Consider the following 25,166-nt stretch of genomic DNA (forward strand, 5'->3'; position numbering starts at 1 on the left):
TATATATATATATATATATATATATATATATATATATATATGTAGTATAGTTTGTGTGTGTGTGATGTAAAGCTTTTCATTGGTTTTTCTTTTGTCATAAAACGGATTTAACATTTAAAGAACAAAATCCAGGCTTTGGAGTGGCCAAGTCAAATTTAAATTCAGTCGAGATGCTGTCGTACGACCTCTAACAAACAGTTTAAAAAGGTCTCCAGTATAGTTTGACACAATTTTGCTTCAAAATACCGCCACAGCGATGTGAAGACTCATTGCCAACTCAGGGGACAATTACTATAATCCTCCAAATATAAGATGCCCCTATGTATAAGATGCACCCTTAATTTTGGAGTCAAATTCTGGAATTTTCTTGTCAGCGTGTACAAGATGCACCCACAGTTTGGCAACAATGTCAAAACTATCGTGAAACAAAATAAATCTAATGTTTTGCAAACTTTCTTGTGTCATATCCGTAAGTTAGATATTTGTTGTGTGTTAAATTAAGTGTATTTCAGATTTCCTACATTGTGAGCAGTCGGTGAACGCTTCACCAGTGTAACATTGAATGCGCTACAAGCTAGTTTTTTTTCCTTGTCCTCGCGATGTGGTTCATGTTCATTTTACCATAAATACCCCAAATTGAGCCTCCCATGTTTCAGCAAGTTTATGATGTTATATGCCAAAAGACCACAATTAATAAACAAGTCAAATGGAATGCCTTTCCGTGTTCTCTAACTGGTGCACTCTTAATTGAACCAGCTGGAAACTTTTTACTCCCGATTTTAGTCATATTCTTGTTTGTGAACAAGGATGGACTCGGATGTTGGTTCAGCCTACTCACTTCTTTTGTTGAAAATAATGTCGTAAGAAACTCGGCGAACACGAGCTGTTGTTAGCTGCAACAGGAACTTGATTCTAACAGCCCATTGACATTCTACTCCTCTAGCTCATCCCATTGAGACAATTATTGTAAGTAAGAATACGGCAGATCAATCTTCCTCAAATAATTTGAAAAAAAAAATCTAATTTTGAAGTGACCATTTATAGGACGCACTCATATGTTTGGCCTTCATTTTTGGGGAAAAAAGTACATCTTATATTTGGGAAATTACGGTATTTTTTCACACAGGTCAGATAGGATTTTATCCACCCCTCTAGTAAATATAATCATCATTTAGAAAGTGGATTTTATATATCCTCAGGTTGGCCATGTTTGAGATGAACTTTCATTTGATGAAAATGAAACCTTTGTGAGGTCTAAATATGCAAAAACCATCAGTCAGTCACTAGTAAGCCCCTCTGGTGCCAGGGTAAAAAAATATATAGATTTGCACTTATCCATATGCACTGTTTAGTAAACCGCACCCACGGTTTAGTAATCCGTACCCTCAATTTAGTAATCAGAACCCACGGTTTAGTAATCTGTAACCTCAGTTTAGTTATCTGTACTCACGGTTTAGTAATTCGTTCCGTACCCTCAGCTTTATAAACCGTGCGTACGGTTTACTGTAGATGCTGACTTGAGAAAAAAAAATGCTGTATTGAACGGAGGTGTGTTGATGTATGAGCTGCAGCGTGTGGAATAAACGGCTTTCGGCTGTCCCGCTCCCCCAGAAGTACAAATTGTGTGTTTCCCTCCCGGTTAATGAAAAGTTTTTGGGTCATGGGGAGCTCTTTGATGTGTCCAGTGACTTAGTAGTCACACATAATATTGTTATTGTTCCGTCCAACGCATCTTTCAATATGCAGTTGGTCTCTGTGCACTTCACTTCAGCTCCTCCTGCGTCTATTTAGCAAAGATGATGGTTCATATGTTTTACAAATGTTGTTTTTGTCATTGTTTTTGTCACTAATCCGTACGCACGGTTTAGTAAACCGTACCCACGATTTAGTAATCCGTACCCTCAGTTTAATAAACCGTGCGTACGGTTTACTGTAGATGCTGAATTGAAGGGAGGTGTGAGTACGGATTACTAAACCGCGGGTACGGATAACTAAACCGTGCGTACAGATTAGTAAAAAAAAAAATTATATATATATATATATATATATATATATATATATATATATATATATATATATATATATATATATATATATATATATATATATATAAATATATATATATATATATATATATATATATATATATATATATATATATATATATATATTTTTACCCAGGCGCCACAGGGGCTCCATACAACACTGCAATTATTTCCCCTGCGTAAATATTGTTGTGAAAAATGATGATACTTTGTGTACTTGCAGAGTGCTGGTGCTAGACAAGGGACAGATTGCAGAATTTGATACTCCTTCAAATCTAATATCACAGCGAGGAATCTTCTATGGAATGGCAAAAAATGCAGGACTGGCGCAGTAGAGCTCTTCATAAACACAGTTTAGCGCCTTCACGGGACGTCATCTTAGGCGCCACTGCAGTCTTGAGAAAGAAGAAAAGCTTTGTCTGCTCCTTCAAATCCGATCACAGGTGCCTTCAGCCGGCGGAGTGAAGGAAACATGTGAATGTATCATTTTATAGTGAGCTGGCCCTACTGCAAAACACCAGTAAAAAACAAATGGAGGCATTTTGATGTTACTTTTTATCTTACTAATGAGAAATGATACTGTGCCACTGTACTGTCTGCAAAAATATTCTTGCGATGAACCCACTTATTTTTGTACTGTTTCACTATTTAAAGCTGATGTCTTCTTGTTTACGTTTTTTATGCAACTAGGGAAGTTTGTTGATGTGACTTTTCTGTGAACCAAATTTGTCTATAAAACTTGAATTATGTACCACCAAAATATGAAATATTATAATGCTTCTATTAAAAATGGAAAATACGATTTAATGTAGTGGTGTTGTCATCCCAAGGTTTTTTTTCACCCTCTTTCTTTTTTCTGCTCCATAAATTCAAGTTGTATGATGCACCTTGAACTGGTTTACAGTCAGTCTTTTTGTTTTTAATTTATTATATATTTTAAAATCAATATTTACTTTTATGAGAGCTACTGTATTTGCCGATATGTTGCAGTCGTAGTCATTATAAATTCAAGCATAACATGTAAATGACAGCAGTCCATGGACTATGAGTCTGTCTGTTCATATATATATATGATACAGTATATACAATGGAAGATTTTCCTAATACCAGATTTCCCCACCACCCAAACACACGAACAAATTTTATAATGCAAGAGTGCTGAAACAACATACAGATACAGTACGTAATCTGAACGCCCGCTGGAGTTTGACGCACTTTCAATATAAGGACGTAGTTAGAACAACTAGCCGCTAGTGGGCACTAGTGCCGTTTAATAGAAGCTGCTGATTTTATCGACACTTGGTACATTAGTGTACAGGGAGGTTACAGGCAATATAAACCTTTTTTCAGTGAACTACCTCCTGCGAAATATATTTTTCACCCAAGTACTCCTTAAGAAGAGCAAAGCATTTTGTGTTTAAAAAAAAAATAGACTTAAAACATGCCATCAGTGTCTGATTTATTAAACTTTAAAACATTTCAAACTTCACTTGCACTGGTCCACAAAAAAAATGATCAACATAGAGTGTCTTTAAGTTGATCATATAAGAGATCTGTTATCAAAAGTAAATACTAGAAATAAATACTTAATTATTATATCATTTAATTATATATTTGTCCACGAATAAAAAACAAAGTGGCAGACATCAAAAAGAAATATATAATTATCAAGAAATAATTGTCCACAAAAAAATACTAAACATGAAGTCTCATCTTTTGAGATAAAAGTAGAGATTTGTCCGCAAAAATAAATCATGAACTTAATCATTGTATATTTGTCCACAAAAAATAATCAACATAAAATATCAAAACCTGTTAACAAAAAGAAATTAAATTAAATTGAAGTAGAGCTCTGTTCATAAAAACAAATCCTTAAGTTAATTATTATTATATATTTGTCCACAAACTCTTTTAACATAAAGCGTCAGATCTGTTCTCAAAAAGAAATAATTAAAAATAACTATTTGTCTACAGAAAAATATTCATCAAAGTGTCCTTTTTTGGGATCATAGTAGAGATCCGTTCATAAAAATAAATCATTAACTTGACCACTCTAGTATGGGGGAGAATCTGCCTTTTTACAAAAATGAAATTGAATAACCTACCGAACATAAAATGTGTTTTCTGACCTAATATTTACCTAAAACATTCCATTACTTCAAAAATTATTTTTAAAGGATTTTTGCATGTTTGTTTGTTTTATTTAAAATATGGAGTACCGTTTCTATGCACATATATTTACTTATAATTATTTCTGTTTTGAGAACAGGTTTGACATTTTATGTTGATTATTTATGGGGAGACAAATATTAATTAATAATTAACTTATTTTTTTATTTTTGTGGAGCTTTCTATTGTAATCCCAAAACAGGATGGTTTATGTCTGATATTTTTCTGTGGACAAATATTTATTCATAAATATTTATTTTTGAGAACAGGTCTGGAACTTTATGTTGTTTATTTTTCTGTGAATATTTCCACAAATCCGCTACTCAGACATATCTCGTTACCACAAATACACCTGTAAAAGTAATTCTTAGCCCTCTTAATTATTCTATTCGTTATTTTCCACACATACACACGCTTGAGATCCATTTTCTACAAATAGAGACTTTGTTCAGTTAAACAAAGCGACACAATTCGGAAGAAATTAAGTACCGTATTTTCCGCACTATAAAGCACACCTATGAGACCAGTTTTCTCAAAAGCTGACAGTGCACCTTATAATCCGATGCACCTTGGGTGTAAAAAAAATAAATAAAATTGTTTAATCGCCATGTCAATTCTTAAATTTTTATCTCTGCATATCAGTTATAACGTATGTTTTTTACAATTAAAGTTTTTACAACACCCTGTTTGAAATTTTGACATGCAATATTTGCTCCAATTTTGAAGTCATTTATATGAGGGCAAGGTGAATAAACCATGTAAAAAAAAAAAGTGTGGTTTTATAAAATAAATCCAGAAACTGCTTTTAAATCAACAAAACAATATATTTGAAGGTTTTTGTTTGTAATTTGATTTTAAAAAGTTTAATTGAATCATAAGTATCTTCTTTGAAACTCTTGATTCATTGCAGTGTCCAGTGCCAAGTTAAAGTTCTTTTGTGTTTGTGCCACCATTTTAAGAGAAGCATTCGAAATGACCAAGTGAAACTCGAAACGTCTAAAAAGTTATAAACATGTATTCAAGTCAAAACACATACCATATCATATCATTCTATTTTATTTCCTCATGCACCCGCTCACCTCCCTCCCCTTCCTCTTCTCGTATGTCTCTGCACATGTAGTACGTCTCTGTACAGCTCACGCTCAAAGCCATAACCCCTTATGCAATGCCATGATTACTTCGATGTAGCATAGCAAGCAGTGGTCTACTTTTAAGCAAAAGTGCCTTCATTTGTGGCTTAGTATTAACAAGCTGTTCAACTAGTTCAGATCCATGGTTCAGACTGAGATATGCAAATGATCTGACACATTTGTAGGTTGACTAAAAGACAAATAAAGTAAAGAAACAAAAGTGTTTTTAGTTTCAAAAAGTACATATAACGACTTTTTAAAAAAAAAATTAATGCCTTTTTGTTTTGTTTTTATATAGTGCTATTATTTTTTGTTTCTTTTTTAGTTATTATCATGAATTGGACTGGCAAAGATCATGCTTTCCATGTGGAAACATTTATCAAAACAAACGAATCTGTAACTGCAACACAACAAGAATTCAGTTTGCACTTCAAACTTGGTAAACATGATCCCCTACTAGCTCGTAACACAATCTTGTTATGGGTTACCAGCTTCAGAGCTACTGGATCTGCACTGAAACAAAAATCAACAAGCCGGCCTCGCACTGCCAGAACTCCAGAAAATGTGGCACCGGTAAGAGCTTAAGTTCAACAGAAAGGCATTACACTGTATGTACTTTTCGAAAATAAAAACACTTTTTTGTTTCTTTACTTTATTTGTCTTTTATCAAACCTACAAATGTGTCAGATCATTTTGCCTGACCCTGTATTACAGAACATCAGGAAGGTGTTGCTGAAAAATGACGAGCTTTAAAAAAAAAAAAAAAAAAACACACAAGTATTGAAGCCGCAAACATTGAAGTGTGACGTGGTGGGGGAACACTGTAAATGCAGTCTTTTGTAACTTAAGGTTGTAACTTAAGAATGATGTCACGCATAAATCCCACTGTGTGTGGCCCACTCATAAATAGTAACTTTTATGCACTTGTAATTCTTCCTTTCTGAGTGATTTTTGCATCTGTGTGTTCAAAGGGTTAACTGTGTGTGTGCGAGCGTGTGTGTGCATGTGTTAAGGGGTAGGAGGCGGACGGGACCCTTAAACAGGCAGGTACCTCACCAGTCCCATCCCAAAGCCGTCTGCTCACTTAAATACGTTCCTCTAAATTCTGAAGATCTGTCCTGCTGCATGCTGCCTCAGAGCATGTTTGTTCATCTCTAGCATAAAAAAACTGTTTTAGTGAAAGGGTTAGACAGATTGAACGATTTCACATGCATACGATGTGCTCCCACGAGTTTTTTTAAACTTTATCTGACTTAAAAGCTTCAACCAACTTGTGTCTTGGTCACTTGTGGAACTGGGCGTTGGCGCTGAAATGTGGTGGATGCTGTTCCCTCACTGGATATGGTTTGGGGTCAGTGTGTGGATGGAGCTCCAAGTGGGGGTTCTACTTCATATCACCTTCTCACACGCGGGAATATGCCCAAACGATATAAACCCCAACCTGTGGGTGGACGCCATGAGCACTTGTACAAGAGAATGTGGATCGGATCAGGTAAGAAGATCATTTCAAATGATGAGCATTTGATTATACAAAAAAGAAACATTAAAATCCAGACAATTTTTGGATTCAACTGAACATTGTTTCTTTCAAAATAAAAAAATAAAAAATATGATTGCATGTGAAAAATCACACCTAAATACTGACTTGGAAATATCACCATTGGAAGACGCACTTGAAAATTCCATGTTTTCACAGTTCCACGATCGCGGATTTTGCCACATCGTGGATTTTTCGTTTGTGTCAGTCATCCACAGTAAAAGGCACACACACACGCACACACTGTCGGGGCAGAGAGAGACACAGGAAGGAGCAGACGTTTGCCAGACCGTTTGAAATATCTTACCTAGATTTTTTTTATAATAAAATGGTATTTCAAGTGTAAACTCGCCATTGTAATAATTCAGGTTGCTGCTAATATGATCGCAGCTGCGCGAGACTTCAAAGGAAAGGGGGGATCACTTCACTTACTGTACAATGTATAAGGTTTAATCATTTATGATTTAAGTCAGCGGTCCCCAGCCCCCGGTCTGTGTACCGGTACCGGTCCGTGGATCAACTGGTACCGGGCCGCGTGGGCTGCACCCGAAATAATGTTTTGGAGATGATTTAGTTTCACAGTTCATATGTTTGTGCTTGATCTTTGTTTTTTGGTGAGAAGGATGATGTGGTTTTTATAGCAGCCAACACCTCCTCCCCAAGTCCGCAATATAAATTACATACATATACATATACATACATACATACATACATACATATATATATATATATATATATATATATATATATATATATATATATATATATACACACACACACATACAGTGGACCTCCGTGTTACAGCGTCCCTGGCTTACGTTATTTTCATGTTGCGACATGGAATACTGAGGTTTTTTTGTTTCGCTTGCGGGCTGCATCGAGAAAAATCTATTCCCAAGTGAGCCTGACCAATAAAATCATGGTATATATGTGTGTAATTTTAAAACAACAACTTCAGATTTATTATACTTTTTAGATAATGTCCAAAATAGTACAAGGACAACATCACTATTAATCATAAAATATTGTAAGTTTTTCTTGATTGATTGCTCATTTTAACACTTTACAAAATAATTTCACGGGCCAGATTAAACCCGTTCACGGGCCAGAGCCGGCCCACGGGTCTTATGTTTGACACACCTGCTAAGATACATCATGTAGCACACAAAAAAGCACATTCAATGTATAGCGTCTGCGTCTAATGACGTCCACAACGGCTTCGATTATATCGTTGTGTATTCAACTTGACAAGCCAGAAAATAAAGCGGATGTCTTTAAATGGTTAGCTAGCTTGTCATCTTTCTCAACAAAGCATGTCAAAGTTCAATATAGCTGCCACGACTGGCAGAGCCTGTACGAAATGTTAGCTGCTTGTTACCTTAGCATTGTGGATGCTGCTGTTAAGTCTTCGTTGTTCATCCAGAGCCAAGTCAAAAGGTTTGACTTGCCAAAATTTTTAGTCGTAAAGTATTTGGCTTTAGATGTGAGTGGTCGACTGCTTAAATCAATGATGGAAAAAGGTGGTCTGAAATCATCCTTTATTCATTACATCTTGTTTTGTTTGTAAATCCAGATTTGCAAATTTTCTAAAAGTAATCTTCCATTTTTGCTCAAGATGAAGGTTAATGCAATATATATAAAAAAAAAAAAACGAAAGTCCAAAATTTACTACGCAACTGTGAGGATGATCCCAGTAGATAATTGATAGTTGAGTGTTTTTTTTTTTTCATTGACATCATGAATTAACCCTTTCGGGCTCAAATTAAGTTTCTTTTTTTTTTTTAAAGTCTAAAAAAATGCCTCAATCAATATTAATGTGGAATACCTTGGGGACTCTCATATTATTGCTGCAAATTTGCAAAGTCTGCCTGGGGAGGGTTAATACTGATGAAATAAACAAAACAATATTAGTCAAAACAGATTGTTCAAAGTAGACACCTTGGTACCATGGTATCCCAATTAGGTTTATGATGTGGATGATACTGTCTGACTTGGAATGGCTCAGTTCACAACTGCGTACTTTCAGTAATTAATTGCTTGAATTTCCCAACCTCTTAATGTGTTTGAAACACTTTTGAATTTGAAAGTGTTTCTAAACGTTCAACTGGTTTGACTGTGTTACCAAAAAAAAAAAAAAATACTGTAGAACTCCTCTACAACAAAATCATATTTTCAGCCAGATGTTTTTCACAACAGGGGATTTTACACTATATCAAATTTATAGAAAGAAATTGCCAAGTATACAATCAGTTGGCATGCTTGGTTTGGGTTTGTGGTTTTAATTATTCAGGTTTAAATTCTTAGTTTATGTTCATTTTTCCTTCGTGTCTGCCTTTCCTGTCTGTCTCATTTATCTGATCTCATCCACCTGCCTGTTTACATGCCCGCCCCCCCGCGTGTCATCCGAATCACCTACCCCTGCCTCTCGTGTCATCCAGCTGTTTCGCATTATCCTGTTAGAGTGAGTATAGTATAGTACCGTATAGTTCTGTTTGGTTGTCGGGTCATTGTCATCTCCTCGCTGTCTGGCCGTCACCTCGTCCGAGTTATTCGGGTTTCCCAAGAAGCCTCACCTTTCTGTTCCCGTTCCTTGTTGCCTCCAGTGAGTTTGTTTGCATTTCGAGTATTTTTGTTGTACTTTGTTGTACTTCGTTGTACTGTTGTATTAATTTTTTTGTTCCTCCTCATCTTGCCTCAGTTTTTTGATCAAACCATTTTTGTTTGAGCCCAATCCCTCTCAGTTCCTGCATTTTTGGTTCTACCTTTCCCACACACCTCCAGTCACCATGCCAAGACATGACATCAGCATTCGTTTTCATACTTCCATGAATTTATTGTATAATGTCTTTCACTTCACTTTATCCATATTTCATCTTTATCACTTTTATCCTATCTTCATTGGTTTAAGTTTGACGTGTTCAAAAGCTCCAAGCGTCAAATGATGTTATTTCGGCAACCAAGCTCCTCCGCGTGGAGTCCATGCGGAACAGATTTTCCGCAACGCGTATATTCAGGAATTTGGCGGACTTGGCGAAAAACATGGCCGTCTAACTATTACTTATGGAAGTTCGCCGGTGCAAACACCTTTATGATAAGTCTGAAAAAGAATGCCATGATCTAAATACCGTAAACAACTGCCGGCGAGCACCACGTTGGGGAGAGAGGAGGAGTCTGTTTAGATCGTTTGAATCTACTGTTATAGAGTAGTGTTGTTTGTATGCTGTCGAGTCCATTTACTGCCATGTATAGTATGGGAGAATATAGCCTGACTACACGGTAAAGCCGCTCCGAGTATAAAGTGCTGGAAAATGCGTGCCAGCGCATCAAATATAAACCAAGCTAACTTCTGCTGTAGGCTTGTTTTCGCTGTAGTGAATTTCAGTGCATCGCAAACGCAGAAAGAAATATTTTGTATTATGTAACAGGGGGATTTTTCATTGTATGGGGAAGTAAGTAAGGCTTCAAAGCCTGGATTTTTTTTTTCACACTGCTGTTGGTATTTTTGCAGATGCAGGTTTTGTTTTAGAGGGGTTTTATTGTAAAAACAATAAATATCAGGAGAAATATGTGCTGTTATCTAAAATGTCATCTACTCACCCCCAGGGTAGAATCACCTTAATGACTGCAGCCTTGTAATGTATCTGTCTTGTCTGTATGTCTTTCAGGAGTGTGAACCCTTTGAGAAGTGTTGCCCAAATGTGTGTGGGAATCGAAGTTGCGTGGCAGCCCGCTATACAGTTGGCGAGAAAGGCCCCGTGGGCACTCCCAAACAAACTACCTGCGCCAGCTTCATGTGCACGCAGCAAGGGGCAGAGTGTGACATCTGGGATGGCCAACCAGTGTGTAAATGCCGGGATCGCTGCGAGAGGGAGCCCCACTTTACATGTGCATCAGATGGCATGACCTACTACAACAAGTGCTATATGGATGCTGAAGCATGCTCCAAAGGCATCAATCTCTCTGTTGTCACTTGTCGCTTTCACCTCTCCTGGCTGAGCACCAGCCCCGCGATACCCTCGGTGACCACTCTCCACCCGTCTACCACCCCCCTGCAGGTGACCGTCCCACCTCCTGTTGATCCGCAGGCGCCCTTTTTCTTGAGCTCCCCTGTTCACCAGACTGTAAAGGTGGGTGACACGGCCAGTTTCCTGTGCGACGTTACCGGGGAACCACCACCAGAAATCACCTGGGAGAATCAGCTCACGGAGGGGGTCAAGAAAGTGGTCATGGGGCGCAATCACGTCCAGGGCAATATGGTTGTCACCAACGCTGGTCAGCTTGTGATCTATAATGCCAAAATGCACGACTCAGGTGTCTACACCTGCACGGCCCGGAATCCGTCTGGCTCGGTGCAAGCCCACCATGCACTCATGGTACTGGCTCTAGAGCCATCAAAGAGTCCAGAAGCTATCAACCTAACCTGGTGCCCCCGTGAGGAGTGTCTGAAGCCTCCTGACAACCCTGAGCTCTGCAGGAGTGACCTTGAAAAAGTGAGCTGGCTCTATGATGCTCAAAGAAACGACTGCATCCCTTTTAATCACTGCCAAACTAGTGACCAAAAGCCAAGAAAGTTGTTTGACACCTACGACAAGTGTATGGAATGCTGTGGTCCACAGCTGACGGGACCGTGCGATCTCCCCAGTCTCCAAGGCCCATGTAAGGCCTATGAGCCACGTTGGGCCTACAGCAGCAGCCTGCACCAGTGTGTGTCATTCATCTATGGAGGATGCGGGGGCAATGACAACAACTTTGAATCTAAAGAAGCATGCGAAGAGATGTGCCCCTACCCGAAAAATCACAACTGCAAAACTTGTAAGCCGAGAGGCAAGATTGTGACCAGCTTCTGTCGCAGTGACTTTGTCATCCTGGGACGCATGACTGAGCTGGCAGAGGAAAAAGACTCTGGCCATGCGCTTGTGACTGTGGAGGAAATCCTCAAGGATGAGAAGATGGGCCTCCGTTTTTTTGGTAATGAGCCTCTTGAGGTGAACTTCATCAATATGGACTGGAACTGCCCATGCCCCAACATTACAAGCGCCACTGCTGAGGGCCAGGTCATCATCATGGGTAACGTTAGTAAAGGCATGGCTGTGCTGCAGCCGCACAGCTACGTTGGTGCCTCAAGTCCCCGCCGTGTACGAAAGCTTAGAGAGGTCATCTCTAAGAACACGTGTGACATTCTGAAAGCCATCACCAACAGTCCTCAATAGACTGCAGGTCAGATAACTACACTATTGTACAACAAACATTGCACACTATTAACATACTGTACCATTAACTCTGCACACATATGGCTCAGAGTTCTAAATTGACTTGTGAACCAGATACTGTATGTCACTCAAAAACTGGCCCGCATCTTGACTGGCCATCCTTTGCCATTGGTGGGCCATGTTTGGTTCACATGCCTTATGCCGGTGAATGCCACCTGTGCCAGCTGTCTTTGCTATGTGGGTTTTGTGTACAGCTGTCTTTTCTGTCATTGTATCATTATTTCATGCATTGTTGTGCTTCTGCTATCAAGTAGTGATGTTGGATTGGTCAAATTTAAAATCTTAAATCTGAAGCCACTGTGATGCCGTACCATGTTTGAAATCCTTTGTGTTCTTGTTTTCTCTTGATCAAGATTGTAATAATGACACACCTGACTCTCCAGTATTTTTTGGCTCTTGTTTATCTTGGGAAGGCCAAGAAAACTTTTCATTCACTGATTCACTGATTCACAAATTATGTTTTTTTTAAAAAGGTATTTTTCAATGAACAAGAACATACCCTTGTCTTAGTGAGGACGAACTTCAAAACAGAGGTAGAAAATTCCAGTTGCTCAAGATCTGAATCTATATTGCCTTTTTTTAATGTCTCTATACTCCAACACACCTGATTCAAAAAGCTCTTCTCTGTGAAAGCTTGACAACTGCAGCTTGATCAACTATCTTAATCGTTTGAAATCGGGTGTGTTGAAAGAGGCAGATATCAAAAACAGGCAGTTATGGCTTGTTATTGCTTTAGAGCATCGTGACCCACAGAGAAAAGGAGATGCTTGTAGTGAAGGTGTGTCAAAACATTTCCAGGGAGTAAAACCCAAAAATGAGAGTCATTTCATACTTATTTCTATTGCTATATGACTGATTGTTTTGACTCTTTTATGTTCTGGCAACAAAGTTGAATATCATTCAAAGTTAGTCTTTCATTGCAGACAGTCATTCAAAGACCCCTGTTGGCATTCATCGTCCAATATAATAGGGTAAAATAATCCAAGCAGTAAACCTCAATAATCCTAACGTGCAAGAGTTATGTGTTTCATGGCATGCCAGCACACTGTTTTTTAACGCTAGTGTGCCTTGGTGGGCTTTCAACGAGGGTGTTCTACTTCCCACATGAGATTCTGTTTCTCCCATCCAGAGCAGTCAGGGAGGCAACAGATCCGCCTTCGTTTACTGGCAACACGACTAGGGAGCTCAGAAGTGTAATTCCCATCTGTTGAGGCTCAACAGGAGGAATGGATTCATCTGAAGCATCTTGGATCACACCGCTATGAAACGCAAGCCCATATAAACAACTGTGATGCTACATGTACTAAAAGATTGCACAAATAATCTACATGATGAAACATATTGTCCTTTTTATAGCATGGCTCAATTTTGTTTACAAACCTACATCTTGCTTTACTATGTGGTGTTTGAGGTACAAATGATCAGCTTATTGAAGAGCCCTGAAAGACCTCCAAAACACACACATGCACACACACACACACACACACATATATATATATATATATATATATATATATATATATATATATATATATATATATATATATATATATATATATATATATATATATATATATATATATATATATATATATATATAAATTTTACTTCACAGATGAAAAGAGCTCATGTCGCGACATCTCTTCGGTATAAGGTACACAACAGCATCTCCTGTCAAAGCTCCCAGAAAGGGAAGGAAACTCAAAAACCCCAATTTGGGGAAAATCAGAAACCTTCAGAATGGACCACAAGTGGGAAGAGCCCCCTTCCAGGCCCACAGGTTGAAGTGGATGCTGCATGTACCAAATACAGACAAATAGATACACATTGCAGACAAATACAGGGAAACAATATAGATTACAGACTGATTGAGTACTGTATATATATATATATATATATATATATATATATATATATATATATATATATACAGTACTTCTACGGCACGGATTCGCCATATTATGGCGGGCAATCCAAACCTATGTTAATTAGCTAATGCATGTAAAACCCCAGGTAAAAACATCAAAATATTAATACTGTAGTATTACTACTATTACTACTAATACTACTATATTAGTATTAATACTAAGCCACAACTTTTTCCTCGTGATTTGAGCCCTGCGACTTACAGTCCAGTGCGGCTTATCTGTTGTTTTTTATTTATATTTTTGCACCAGTAACCAAATGTGTGTATCGGTTCGAGGTTTCAATCCATGAAACAACTATGAAATAGAACTGAAAAGATGTTAATCAATGGCTGTGCTCAAAGAGTTGTAAAAATATATTATTTAAAAAAAAAACTATATATATATATATATATATATATATACAGTATATATATACAGTATATATATATATATATATATTTATATATATATATATATATATATATATATATATATATATATATATATATATATATATATATATATATATATATATATTTCTAAGTTGAATAAGAGAATGTATACAATTTTGGATAAATTTGTGACGTGTAAATTTTATATACAATCCTCTATATATGATTTTATTTGCGTATTTATGATTGTATACATGAATTATGTGCAAAGTCTTTTTATGTTCACTAAAATAATCTATCAAATAAAAGGAGATTAAAATAAGAAGCTATTGAAGTATTGATTTCGATTTTGAACTGCTGTTTAACTAATAGTATTCTGTTAGTGTTGAGAATATTCATCCATTTTCTATAAATATGCTGGGACTAAACATGCAGGCATGTTCAGTCTGTTTAAAAAAAAAAGTATATATATATATATATATATATATATATATATATATATATATATATATATATATATATATATATATATATATATATATATATATGTGTGTGTGTGTGTGTGTGTGTGGACTGGGTTGATGCCACAACATTTTGAGGGGCTGAATGTCAATACATATTTATATTTGGTGATGTTATGCCCCTTTCAAAGGAAGCCCAAGTTGGGTGATGATAATAAGGACAGGTTAGTTAAACATTCCCAGAAAGCCAGGGGTTAATATCTTACTAACGTTGTTCAAGTGTTCACCTATGTAATTAAATATTAAGTGAAAAAATGAATACGGATGGTTTGTGGGATGAGGTGGGTACCCGTGATGTTGTGAAGATCTCATCATTGTTTTGTCTACAAACTCCAGTCCTTGATGGCCGGTATCCTGCATGTTTTCCGGTTTTCTCTCCCCAACACACCTGATTCAAATGATTAGTTCATTAACAGAAGCTTGAAACTGATCCTAATCACTTGAATCAGGTGTGTTTGAGAGAGAGGGTTCAAAACATGCAGGATACCGGCCCTCGAGGACTGGAGTTCGACATCTATGGAAAACATAGTTCTGGTTCCAAAATGCTTTAGAATGGAGTCAGACATAAATGCAAATGTCTTACATCATGTTTATTCAACCTCATTTTGGTGGAGGTCTGTGCATTTAAAAGTGCAATTCAAGTTGTATCCTTAATAATACGGTGCACTTTTTTTTTTGGAACCCCTAAATGTGTATTTGCGACAGTAGTTACACGTATTGACATAAGCCCATTCACCTTGAAACTCATTTCTCCAGGCATTTTAATAGGTCATAAAAATGTGGCTGAATTCTTGTGGCAAGACCTATTGCACCCACTGCTGTGAAGTGTGAAAAATACTTTGCTGCCAAAGACCAAGAATTTAGGGAACACTAAAACAGGAACTGTTTGAGCAACAGACAAAAATTTATTGGAAACCCATTGCTATTATTTCTTACCGGAATGTTAATTAGTGCTTTACTACATCTTTCAAACCCCATCATAATAGATTGCCTTTTCAGCCTTTGCCAAAAAACTGTAAAGTCTGGTATCTATAAAGTGTTTCTTCAATTAAATTTCTGTCTTTCATCAATACATGTGAAACCCATTTTTCAAAAATTTCTAATTTGTGCCAGCTAAATGGTAAAAATGTGCTTTGATTTGTTACTGCAGCGGTTTTCACTTTTTTTTTTAAATGTTCCTTCCTGTCAAGTGTTTGATGATTTGAGAGGGTCAATGTGTTCACAAGCTCGGTTCACCTGAGGCAGTACGAGTCAGTGTGGTCCACGGACAGGCTGTTTGCGATGTGGACATGCACTAGTCTATGTTTGCTTTGATCCAGAAGAGATCGAAGAATAGTACCTGTGGGAGCGATCAGCACGCCGGGTAGTTGGAGACCTTTTTGATTCATGACATACATCTGTTATGGCTATAACAGTGGGAACATCTATTGAAAAGATACAGTAGCCACTCATAGACTTTGACTGGAGATGGATAGATCCCATGGCGATTTTTCATCCGGGAACAGCAACGGCCTCAAACTTTGAAGCTGGCAATCGTTCACTCAGGGCTAAAAGCATGCGGTGCCGCAGGAAATCATTCGGTAATTTCTATCCACGTCAATAAAGATGCACAAGAAGGGAGACAAAATGCAAAATGTATTTTGTACTTGTTTGTATAGTTTAATCTTTGTTAACAGTGTTACCAGCATTAGCTTCTGTTACCAGTGTTAATGGCCGTCAACTATAACGTGTGTGGGGGACACTGTGTGTATGTGTGTGTTTTCCTTTTTACACTAGGGCTATCAACCACATTGTTACGCCACCAGATTTGAGCATATCAGGTGTTACATCTTTGTTTTATGAGGGTGTGGGAGGCCAAAGGAAACAGACACCCTATTTCAAGGTGTGCATGTTAGCCGGATTTTTTTGTGAGGCCAAATGAACCTTTTACAAAATTGTCAAAACAAATCATTCAGATAGTTGTACACAGTCGAAATGGCAAATATATGAATTTGTGCCCACATAAGTATCAAATGGTTTGTTGCAAAAGGTAAAAGAGATTGAATCTCTTGAATTTGACTGCCACTTGTTTTGAAGAATCAAGGATGAAGGTATTAGGAGTCCATTTTCCTACAGTCCTGGCATCTTCCAGAATGTCAACTTTACTAGAGTACCCAGAAGTGCAAGGTGTTCAGTGCTGAGAGACCTAGCCAAGATAACGAAGGCTGCTTACTATCTGAGATCATCTCTTGACAGAGGGATAAGGCAATGGCAATTTTTGTGTGGCGGCCTGTAATTGCCAAAACGGCGTGCCGAAAATCATCCTAGAAAAGGCCTTAAATTCGGAATTCGGCAATGAAAATGGCAAGAGTGATTTGTAAAACAAAGAAAATACCACATTGCTTTAGAGAGAATGGGGCAGGGCGGAGATGTGGGCAGCTGCTTTGATCAGACGACAGACTGAAATTGAATGCTTGTGTTTGTGGTCAAACTCTGGTATTTTCCTTGTTACATGAGTAAAAACACCAATTTACAGTGGATAAAATCCAAGAAATTTGACCAAAATGCTTAACTTTGAAGGCTGTTTTACTTGAATACAGTGTTCCCTGTGGTTTTGTGGTTAGAGAGAACCGAAAACGAAAGATGAAATCCACTAAGCGGGCCCTCCAACCCCATTGACACCCCAGGAATTTTCAGGCATGTGTAAGTGGGTACCAGAAAGAAAATGTGAAAAGTGTTTGTACCTATTTGAAACAATTCTTGAATTATTAAACCTTATGCAGTAACTAAGGTTATCTAGTACTGGGTATTGTGTCTTAAAAGTGTATTGTGATATACAGTACTGTATTGCGGCACAGCAGAGGAGTATTATGATAGGTATTGCGATATATTGGGCAATGTTTATTAAAAAAAATAAATAAATAAAAATCTATGGCATATATATTAACAATGACCGAAGGACTGAAGGAAATTATTAGAATAGACTGCCGTATTTTCCGTTATATAAGCCGCAGCAGTAAAATATGAGCAAAAAAAAACATTTTTGTCACGGATAAGCCACACTGGACTATAAGCCGCAGGTAATAACATAAGATATGTCATGTGTGGTTGGGGTTTGTTGTTTTCTTTGGGTTTTGTTCATGTAGCTAAGGTCAAGTTTCAAGTTTTGTTTCCCTTTGCATCTGCTTTTGCTGTCAGTGTCTCATTAGTTTTATCTTGTCCACCTGCCTGTTTACTGCCCTCCTTGTCATCCAATCAGCTTCCCCGGCCTTTCGCCTCTCCCCAGCCGTGTCGAGTCTTCTCCTTTAGTGTGTTGTCTATTTAAGTTCTCAGTTTGCATTCGGTTCTTGTCCGGTCATTGTTTATTTTCCGCGCTGCCTGGTCCTTGTCGCTCACATTACCTCCCTGCCGCCTTGCCCGAGCTGACTTGTCGTCACCTGGTCCTCATTTCCCCCGTTTTGCCCCCACCTGCCTGTAAGTTTTTTTCTCTTCTGAGTGTTTCTGTTGTACTTTATATTTTTGCGCATCCTATTCAGTTTTTTGATTAAATGATCTTTTGAGCCTCAAACCTATCAGCAATTTATATATATATATATATATATATATATATATATATATATATATATATATATATATATATATATATATATATATATATATATATATATATATATATATATATACACACACACACACACAGAAAGAGATCTGGGACGTAACTTGCATTGGTGACAAAACAGCCAAACAAAAAAAAAACCCAACAAAAACCAAGGCGAAATCTATTATCATTTATTAAATACAGTGAACCCTTGAGATATGGTCACTTCTGTACCTTTTAGCTTTTAAAAGAAACAAAACTTAATCTCAAAACCCCCATTTGAAATAAACCCCACTTGAAAAAAGCGCAACATGAGATTCTACATCTCGTTAATATGGCTGCTCGTTGAGAAGTGGATCTTATTGCGCTTCTCGGGAATTTACCACGGATAACATGATCACTGTAAGAGTGAGAAGAATGAAGCATTAAGATATAACTACAACTTCTGAAACAAATTAAATGTATCAAAGTTTTCTTCTTGCTGTTTGCTACGGTGGCCGACTGCGGAAAACGCAATACAAATGGCACCCTATTCTCAAAACAGAAACACACGTTTTGCAACGTGTTTCCGTTTTGCAGCGTGTTTCCGTTTTGCAGCGTGTTTCCGTTTTGCAGCGCGTTTCCATTTTGATAATTGTGTTTCCGTTTTGAGAATAGTGTTGTGCCATTTGTAGCGCTTTTTTTACCGGCGTTTGTGTGTTGTGCTATTTGCACATTTGCCCCAGTCGGCCACAATAGTTTGCCCTCTGCCGCCACATTACCTCACTTGGTAGGTAATGTATTGTAACATTTAATGTGGTGTTTTTGAAGCGCTTGTAATGATTTACATGTAAATCCCGATTCATAATATGACAAAAATCATGATGCCAAAGCCACTCTGGAGCGGATTGATAAAAAAAATATACAAATAATATGTATATATGTATACAGTGGGCCCCCGTGTTATGACCTTAATCTGTTCAGTGGCTAGGCTCGTAACTTGAATTCGCCGTATGACGGGCAATCCAAGCCTATGTTAATTAGTGGGCCCCCGTGTTATGACCTTAATCTGTTCAGTGGCTAGGCTCGTAACTTGAATTCGCCGTATGACGGGCAATCCAAGCCTATGTTAATTAGTGAATGCGTGCAATGCATGCAAAAATCTTAGGTAAAAACATCACGTTACACATTTAGTGTAAAATTAGTAACATAATCTACTGTACAGTTAAATTAAATGACATAAATATACAAAGGAATAATGACATTTACCTTTGGGCGACGTGACTTGAGCTGGTGGTGGGTGGAAGCGGAGGGGAGCAGAGACCAACCCACAGATTTTTTTTTTTTTTCTTAAACGAGAACTTTTTTCAAACGAACTTTTTTTTAAACAATGACTTGTTTTGTTTAAACGAGAACTTTTTAAAACAAGAATTTATTTTTAAACGAGAACTTTTCTTAAACAAGAACATATCACTGGCGATCTCCTCTTAAATCCATAATAGAAGAAGCCTCTCCATTTTGTTGTTGACTGAGGTCCGTCCCCTGGCAAGGAAAGTCATGCCCTTAGAACACTTGCTTGCTTTAATTGCTTCCTTGTTCTTGAGAATTGTACTGATTGTCGAGCTGTTACGGCCATACTCACTAGCAAGGTTAACTATGCGTGCGCCTCATTTGTAGTTCTTTTTATCATCTTCTGCTTGGTTTCTATTGTCATCATCCTCTTACTTCTTCCTTTACCGCCACTTGTAATTTTAGAAGCCATGTCTAACAGATAAAAGTTTGCAAAGTCTTCACAACACACCGACCAGCTCGTGCCATCAAGCAAATGAGGGAGTTCAGCCAATAGCATATCGGCATTCCTGTGACATGCGAGAAAAGTTGTTTTTGTTGATGCAGCAAAGCGAAAAAAATAGTGCGGCCACACTGACCTGCATGTTGGATGGTTCGTAAGATGAATGGTTTTTGCGTAAGAGGGGGACAAAAAAATGCTGCGGTCTATGTCGTAAGAGGAAAAATACGTAAAACAGGGTTCGTAAACCGGGTTCGCCCTGTATGTGTGTATATGTGTGTGTATATGTGTGTGTGTATATATATATATATATATATATATATATATATATATATATATATATATATATATATATATATATATATATATATACATACACTACACTGTATATATTGTAGTAGGAAAATAAGGTGTCTCAAAAATGATACACGATATGCTGGAAACTGAACGTCGTATTGCAATATGCTATTGCGTCACTTCATATCGTAGTATATTGATGTTATCACCCTGTCCTACTGTTATCGCTTCGTGTTTCCAACTCCATTCCACCTCCACACAATATGTGTGGAGCACTCATTATAACACTAAAAATCTAACCATTGCATTGGCACATAAAGTTAATAATAAATAATAAATTTAATAAAATTAGGTGAAAACATTTGAAAACATCAATCTTTCAGTCTTTCAGTCAAACATCAGTCTTTTACCTTGACTGTTATTTACAGTTACTTTAAAAGTAGACGAACACGTGAAGAATGAATTAAGCTTAAGCGGCTGTGTCAAGTAACAGCCTCCTCTAGTGTTCAATCAAAGTAACCTTTTACTGTACATATAGGCCGAGATATGTTTGGACAAAATGAGAGATTGTGTACGTCTGCCTGTGCACACCACGCACAGCGTGTGGTTAGAAAGTAAATCACAGAAAATTATTTCCCCAAAACTTTGTGAGAAAAATAATGGAATAAAAATGGATTTGAGTGGGTTGGGGGGATAGATAATTTCCCAACTCTATGCCTTTCAATCCCAGCGGGATGTATCTGAGCATGCACGTATTGGCATGAGGGTCTCTGTCTCTCTGTCTCTCTGTGTGTCTCTCTCTCTGTCTGTCTCTCTCGCTCTCACGCACACACAGGCTGTGAGTCACTGCAATTTGAGAAGGGTGGGGAGGACTGCATGAGCTGTGTAATGTGTCACAGGTAAAAAAAAAAAAAGGCAGGATAATTTGGCAGTAATCAAACTGCAAATGTTGAGTGTGTGAAGCTTTGTGAATAAGATAATTTTGACCTCAGGAATGACAAGAATGTCTTGATGAAATAGAATCACCAGCAAATGTTCCTAATTTTTTCCATTCCATGAGTCAAAGTTTTAACATGTTCAACATGTAGCGCCTCTGCTGTGAGTCAGCAAGCTACTAAGCCAGTTCTAAGGTTTGGTAGAGTAGCAGTGAGACATCAGAGTCAGAATCACTTCATAGACAAACCAGCAGTTCACCTAATAATACAAGACAACATAGCTAACACAAATGATAAAATATAGGTAATAATCCTATTTTAGTCCTATTATCTCTTTTGACCGATCATTTATTTTCATTTCAGGCAATACACTAATGGTTATTAAGTAAAACTATATTTTAGAAGTGATTATCACACCCCTTTAAGGTTCACATAACAAAATGAAAAAACCTGTTAACAAGTTAAAACAAAACGTAACAATTGGTTACAAACAAATCTCTTCAGCAAGTGGTCCATGTGTTCGATGCAGGGGTTGCATACTCTGCACCTGTACAGTTCAGTTCAGTTATCCAAGGTAAGGCAGGGGAAAAAAAAAAGTCCCTGCCGTGGTCGATGTAGCACGGAATGTCACTGGCAAGGATTGAATGAGTTCACTTACTTTCCTCATGGTCGTGAAGATCGAGGATCTTTGGTAGCTCGCCACTCGGTTACCTGTTGGCTTCAAAATAGAAGTAAACATTACAGTATCTAGATATTTTATTATTGGATTGAGAATTTACATTTGTTGAGCTGACTAATATGTCGGGTGGATTACTCTTTTATCATTTTTGGTTCTTATTTGAAAATGACAACTGATCATTTATATTTTCAGGAAGAAGAGCAGCAGGCTCAGTCTCAGTCAGACCTAATGATGTGGAACGTCACACTGAATGAAAATTAATGTCAATAAAAAAAGACTATTTTATCATCATTTCTTTTCTCATTCAGGATTTAACTATTCACTTTCATTATAAAGTAATTATCAAGACTTGAGGTAGAAACTTATTTAGGCGTTCCAGCAGTACAATAATATAATTTGCATAAAACCTATATTTATGGTGGTTAAGAAAAGGCTGCAGAATAATAAAACAAAAAACTAAATTGGAAAATAACATGTTAAAAAATAACTGTGCAATAGTTAAATGATAGTGGAGTGGCAGCAAGTATAGTACAGTACATTATGTATGGGCCTATCAGATCTTAAGAGTTATTGGCATATGTACAGTAGAGGAGTGATTGAGAGATGAATTAGGCAACTCAGAAGAAAATTACTGCACTGGCATGTTATTCCTGCCCTCCATGGGAACATTGCATTTGATCAACTATTTTATTTACAGATGAAGATCATTTGATTAGAATATGGTGTAAAAGTTCATTTATTTCAGTAATTCAGCTTAAAAGGTGAAACAAATATAAAACACAGACTCATTACATGCGAAACACGATATTTCAAGCTTTTATTTTTTTTTTTATTGATTTCATAAAATTTTCTATTTTTTTTAGATGTTTCATTTGGGGTTTTATAAACTGTAAGCCATACTCATCAAAGTTATAGCAAATAAAGGCTTAGAATATCTCACTTTGCATGTAGTGATAATGTATTTTAAATAATAATACATGTCGTAAAGATCCCTGGCTTTACAGCGATTGACACTTGAGCCCTAATCACCCACTGTTGGTTTTTCGTTATGACTTCAGCTGTATAATTAACCACCACAGTGTATTAATCTACTACATGGCAATCATTGAGTGTTTTGAAAAAGACAAGGCTAATGATTCAATTGTCCACATCAAAAGCTTTGTTTGTATCTGAAATGCAGGTAATATGGATGGCTTTTTGTCTTACTTGGACAGAATAAATCAATATCGCGTGCAATATATATGCTTCACAGGTATAAACACGCACACTGGATCGCACACAGAGCAAATAATGAAAAAAAATAACATAAAAGTTGAAAGGTTCACTATATAAATAAAAAAAGAAAGATAAAGAAAAAAAATTATATATATATATATATATATATATATATATATATATATATATATATATATATATATATATATATATATATAAATCCTCAATATGAGAATAATATTTTATATTGCATTTGTAAGGAATTAATAAACGCGCGGTTTTATTTTGAAATCCCTCCCCGCTTCCTGTTCTTACTGCAGAAGTGCATGAAGACTGCAGGCTCCGTCGGAATCGACTTGCCAGAGGATGTCTGCAGCCAGGTTGTGTCAAAAGCTGCACTTAGCTCAAGAAATGCTAATCCAGAGTCTGCGGTGATCAGCAACTCTAGTCAGGGTAAAGGGTGGTTTCAGTGGAATGGTGTGGAAGGACGATGAAGTGTGGAAACGGGTCCTAGTTGGTATGCCAACCTTTCAAAAAATAATTTGCGTCTATGCTTTGGTGCCTCAAGAGGGCAGCATAAACCAAACATTTCAATAACTCAAAAAGGCCTGCATACACTTGTATGGCGTGTGAAGTGTTTTCACTTTTCAAGCATTTCCTCAATCATGAGCCATTTAAACCCCAGTAAGACCATATCAGTAGCCATCAAGTTTTAGCTGTCATGTAATTTTATTTTATTTTTTTTAAAGGAAACATTTGTTCCGTTTAATCAATCACATCTCACTTGTTTTCTGACTTTTGTCAGACTTTTGTGATATTGGCAAGCTGAGTCATTATCTGAGCAATTGATATAATTTTCAGTCACCAGCAAATGGCAAAATTGCCGCACCAAAAAAAGATTAAAAAAATAGTTTTTGCTTCTTAATTCATATGTTGCTTAATTCATAGTCCACAATATCAATCATAATATTGCCTTTAGACAGGGGGATTCCATTGAACATATTTTTGTGAATCAAACAAAAAATGGGTTCACTAAAAATAAAACAAAATGAAAGTTAGTGTTAGAAAAAAAATCACAACATTTTTACGGAAAAGCCATTTTAGTGTGACGTGTTTTGTCAAGTGTTTTACAAATAAATTTTAGCAAAACAGTAATAAAAACAAAAACAATACAGTATAGTTTTTAAATGTACAAAAAAATCTGCAAACGCCAAACTGTATTATCATTTCATTTTTATGCTGTGATGAACACATGGAAAATTGCTTACGATACATACAGTATAGAATACCATACCATACGATACCATACAGTATACAGCAGGGGTCACCAACATGGTGCCCGCGGGCACTGGGTAGCCCCCGAGTATCACATGACGAGCCCCCAGACCTATTCTGCAAATAGTATACAAGTGATAGAACACTGTGATTTTCTTGGAATTTTAGAAATGATTATGCATATATGACATATACATTACATATACTGTATTACATATGATTTACATATTTACTACTGTTTCTTAATTAATGTGAGAAATCAATAACATGATCAGGGTCTTCACATAAACCGGTAACCCTTCGTATTACTCAGTACCAAAAAGTAGCTCACTGTTTCAAAAAAGTTGGTGACCCCTGGTATACAGACTGATTTGTCACAATAAAATATGGCCTACACAGTTGCGTTTACATGTTCAAGAATCCAGGGGGAGTATTTCTGCATATGCAAG

At 37.0% G+C, this 25,166-nt stretch overlaps 2 protein-coding genes across 3 annotated transcripts in view; both read left to right on the forward strand.

Annotated features, from left to right (window-relative positions):
* Positions 1-2,856, forward strand: part of abcc3 (ATP-binding cassette, sub-family C (CFTR/MRP), member 3) — a 59,004-nt gene extending 56,148 nt beyond the window's left edge. For both annotated transcript variants that reach the window (XM_088438228.1, XM_088438227.1), the window contains exon 31: positions 2,269-2,856. In XM_088438228.1, coding sequence (XP_088294354.1) covers positions 2,269-2,380 — 112 coding nt within the window. In that variant the 3' untranslated portion in view covers positions 2,381-2,856. The remainder of the gene's footprint in view (positions 1-2,268) is intronic.
* Positions 2,857-6,656: 3,800 nt separating this feature from the next.
* On the forward strand, positions 6,657-12,449 carry wfikkn2b (WAP, follistatin/kazal, immunoglobulin, kunitz and netrin domain containing 2b). The gene is made up of 2 exons (XM_088438229.1): positions 6,657-6,836; positions 10,547-12,449. Exons 1-2 carry the CDS (start codon positions 6,657-6,659, stop codon positions 12,089-12,091), a joined length of 1,725 nt encoding a protein of 574 aa, XP_088294355.1. The 3' UTR covers positions 12,092-12,449.
* Positions 12,450-25,166: the final 12,717 nt, after the last annotated feature.

The sequence above is a fragment of the Hippichthys cyanospilos genome, chromosome 17 (genome assembly GCF_059441005.1).
Source record: "Hippichthys cyanospilos isolate Australia breed blue-spotted pipefish chromosome 17, RoL_Hcya_1.0, whole genome shotgun sequence".
NCBI classification, from domain to species: domain Eukaryota; kingdom Metazoa; phylum Chordata; class Actinopteri; order Syngnathiformes; family Syngnathidae; genus Hippichthys; species Hippichthys cyanospilos.

Coding starts and splice junctions, on each gene's coding strand:
- wfikkn2b (XM_088438229.1), top strand. CDS start 6,657: ATGTGGTGGATGCTGTTCCCTCACTGGATATGGTTTGGGGTCAGTGTG. Junction 6,837..10,546: donor GAGAATGTGGATCGGATCAG/GTAAGAAGATCA, acceptor TATGTCTTTCAG/GAGTGTGAACCCTTTGAGAA.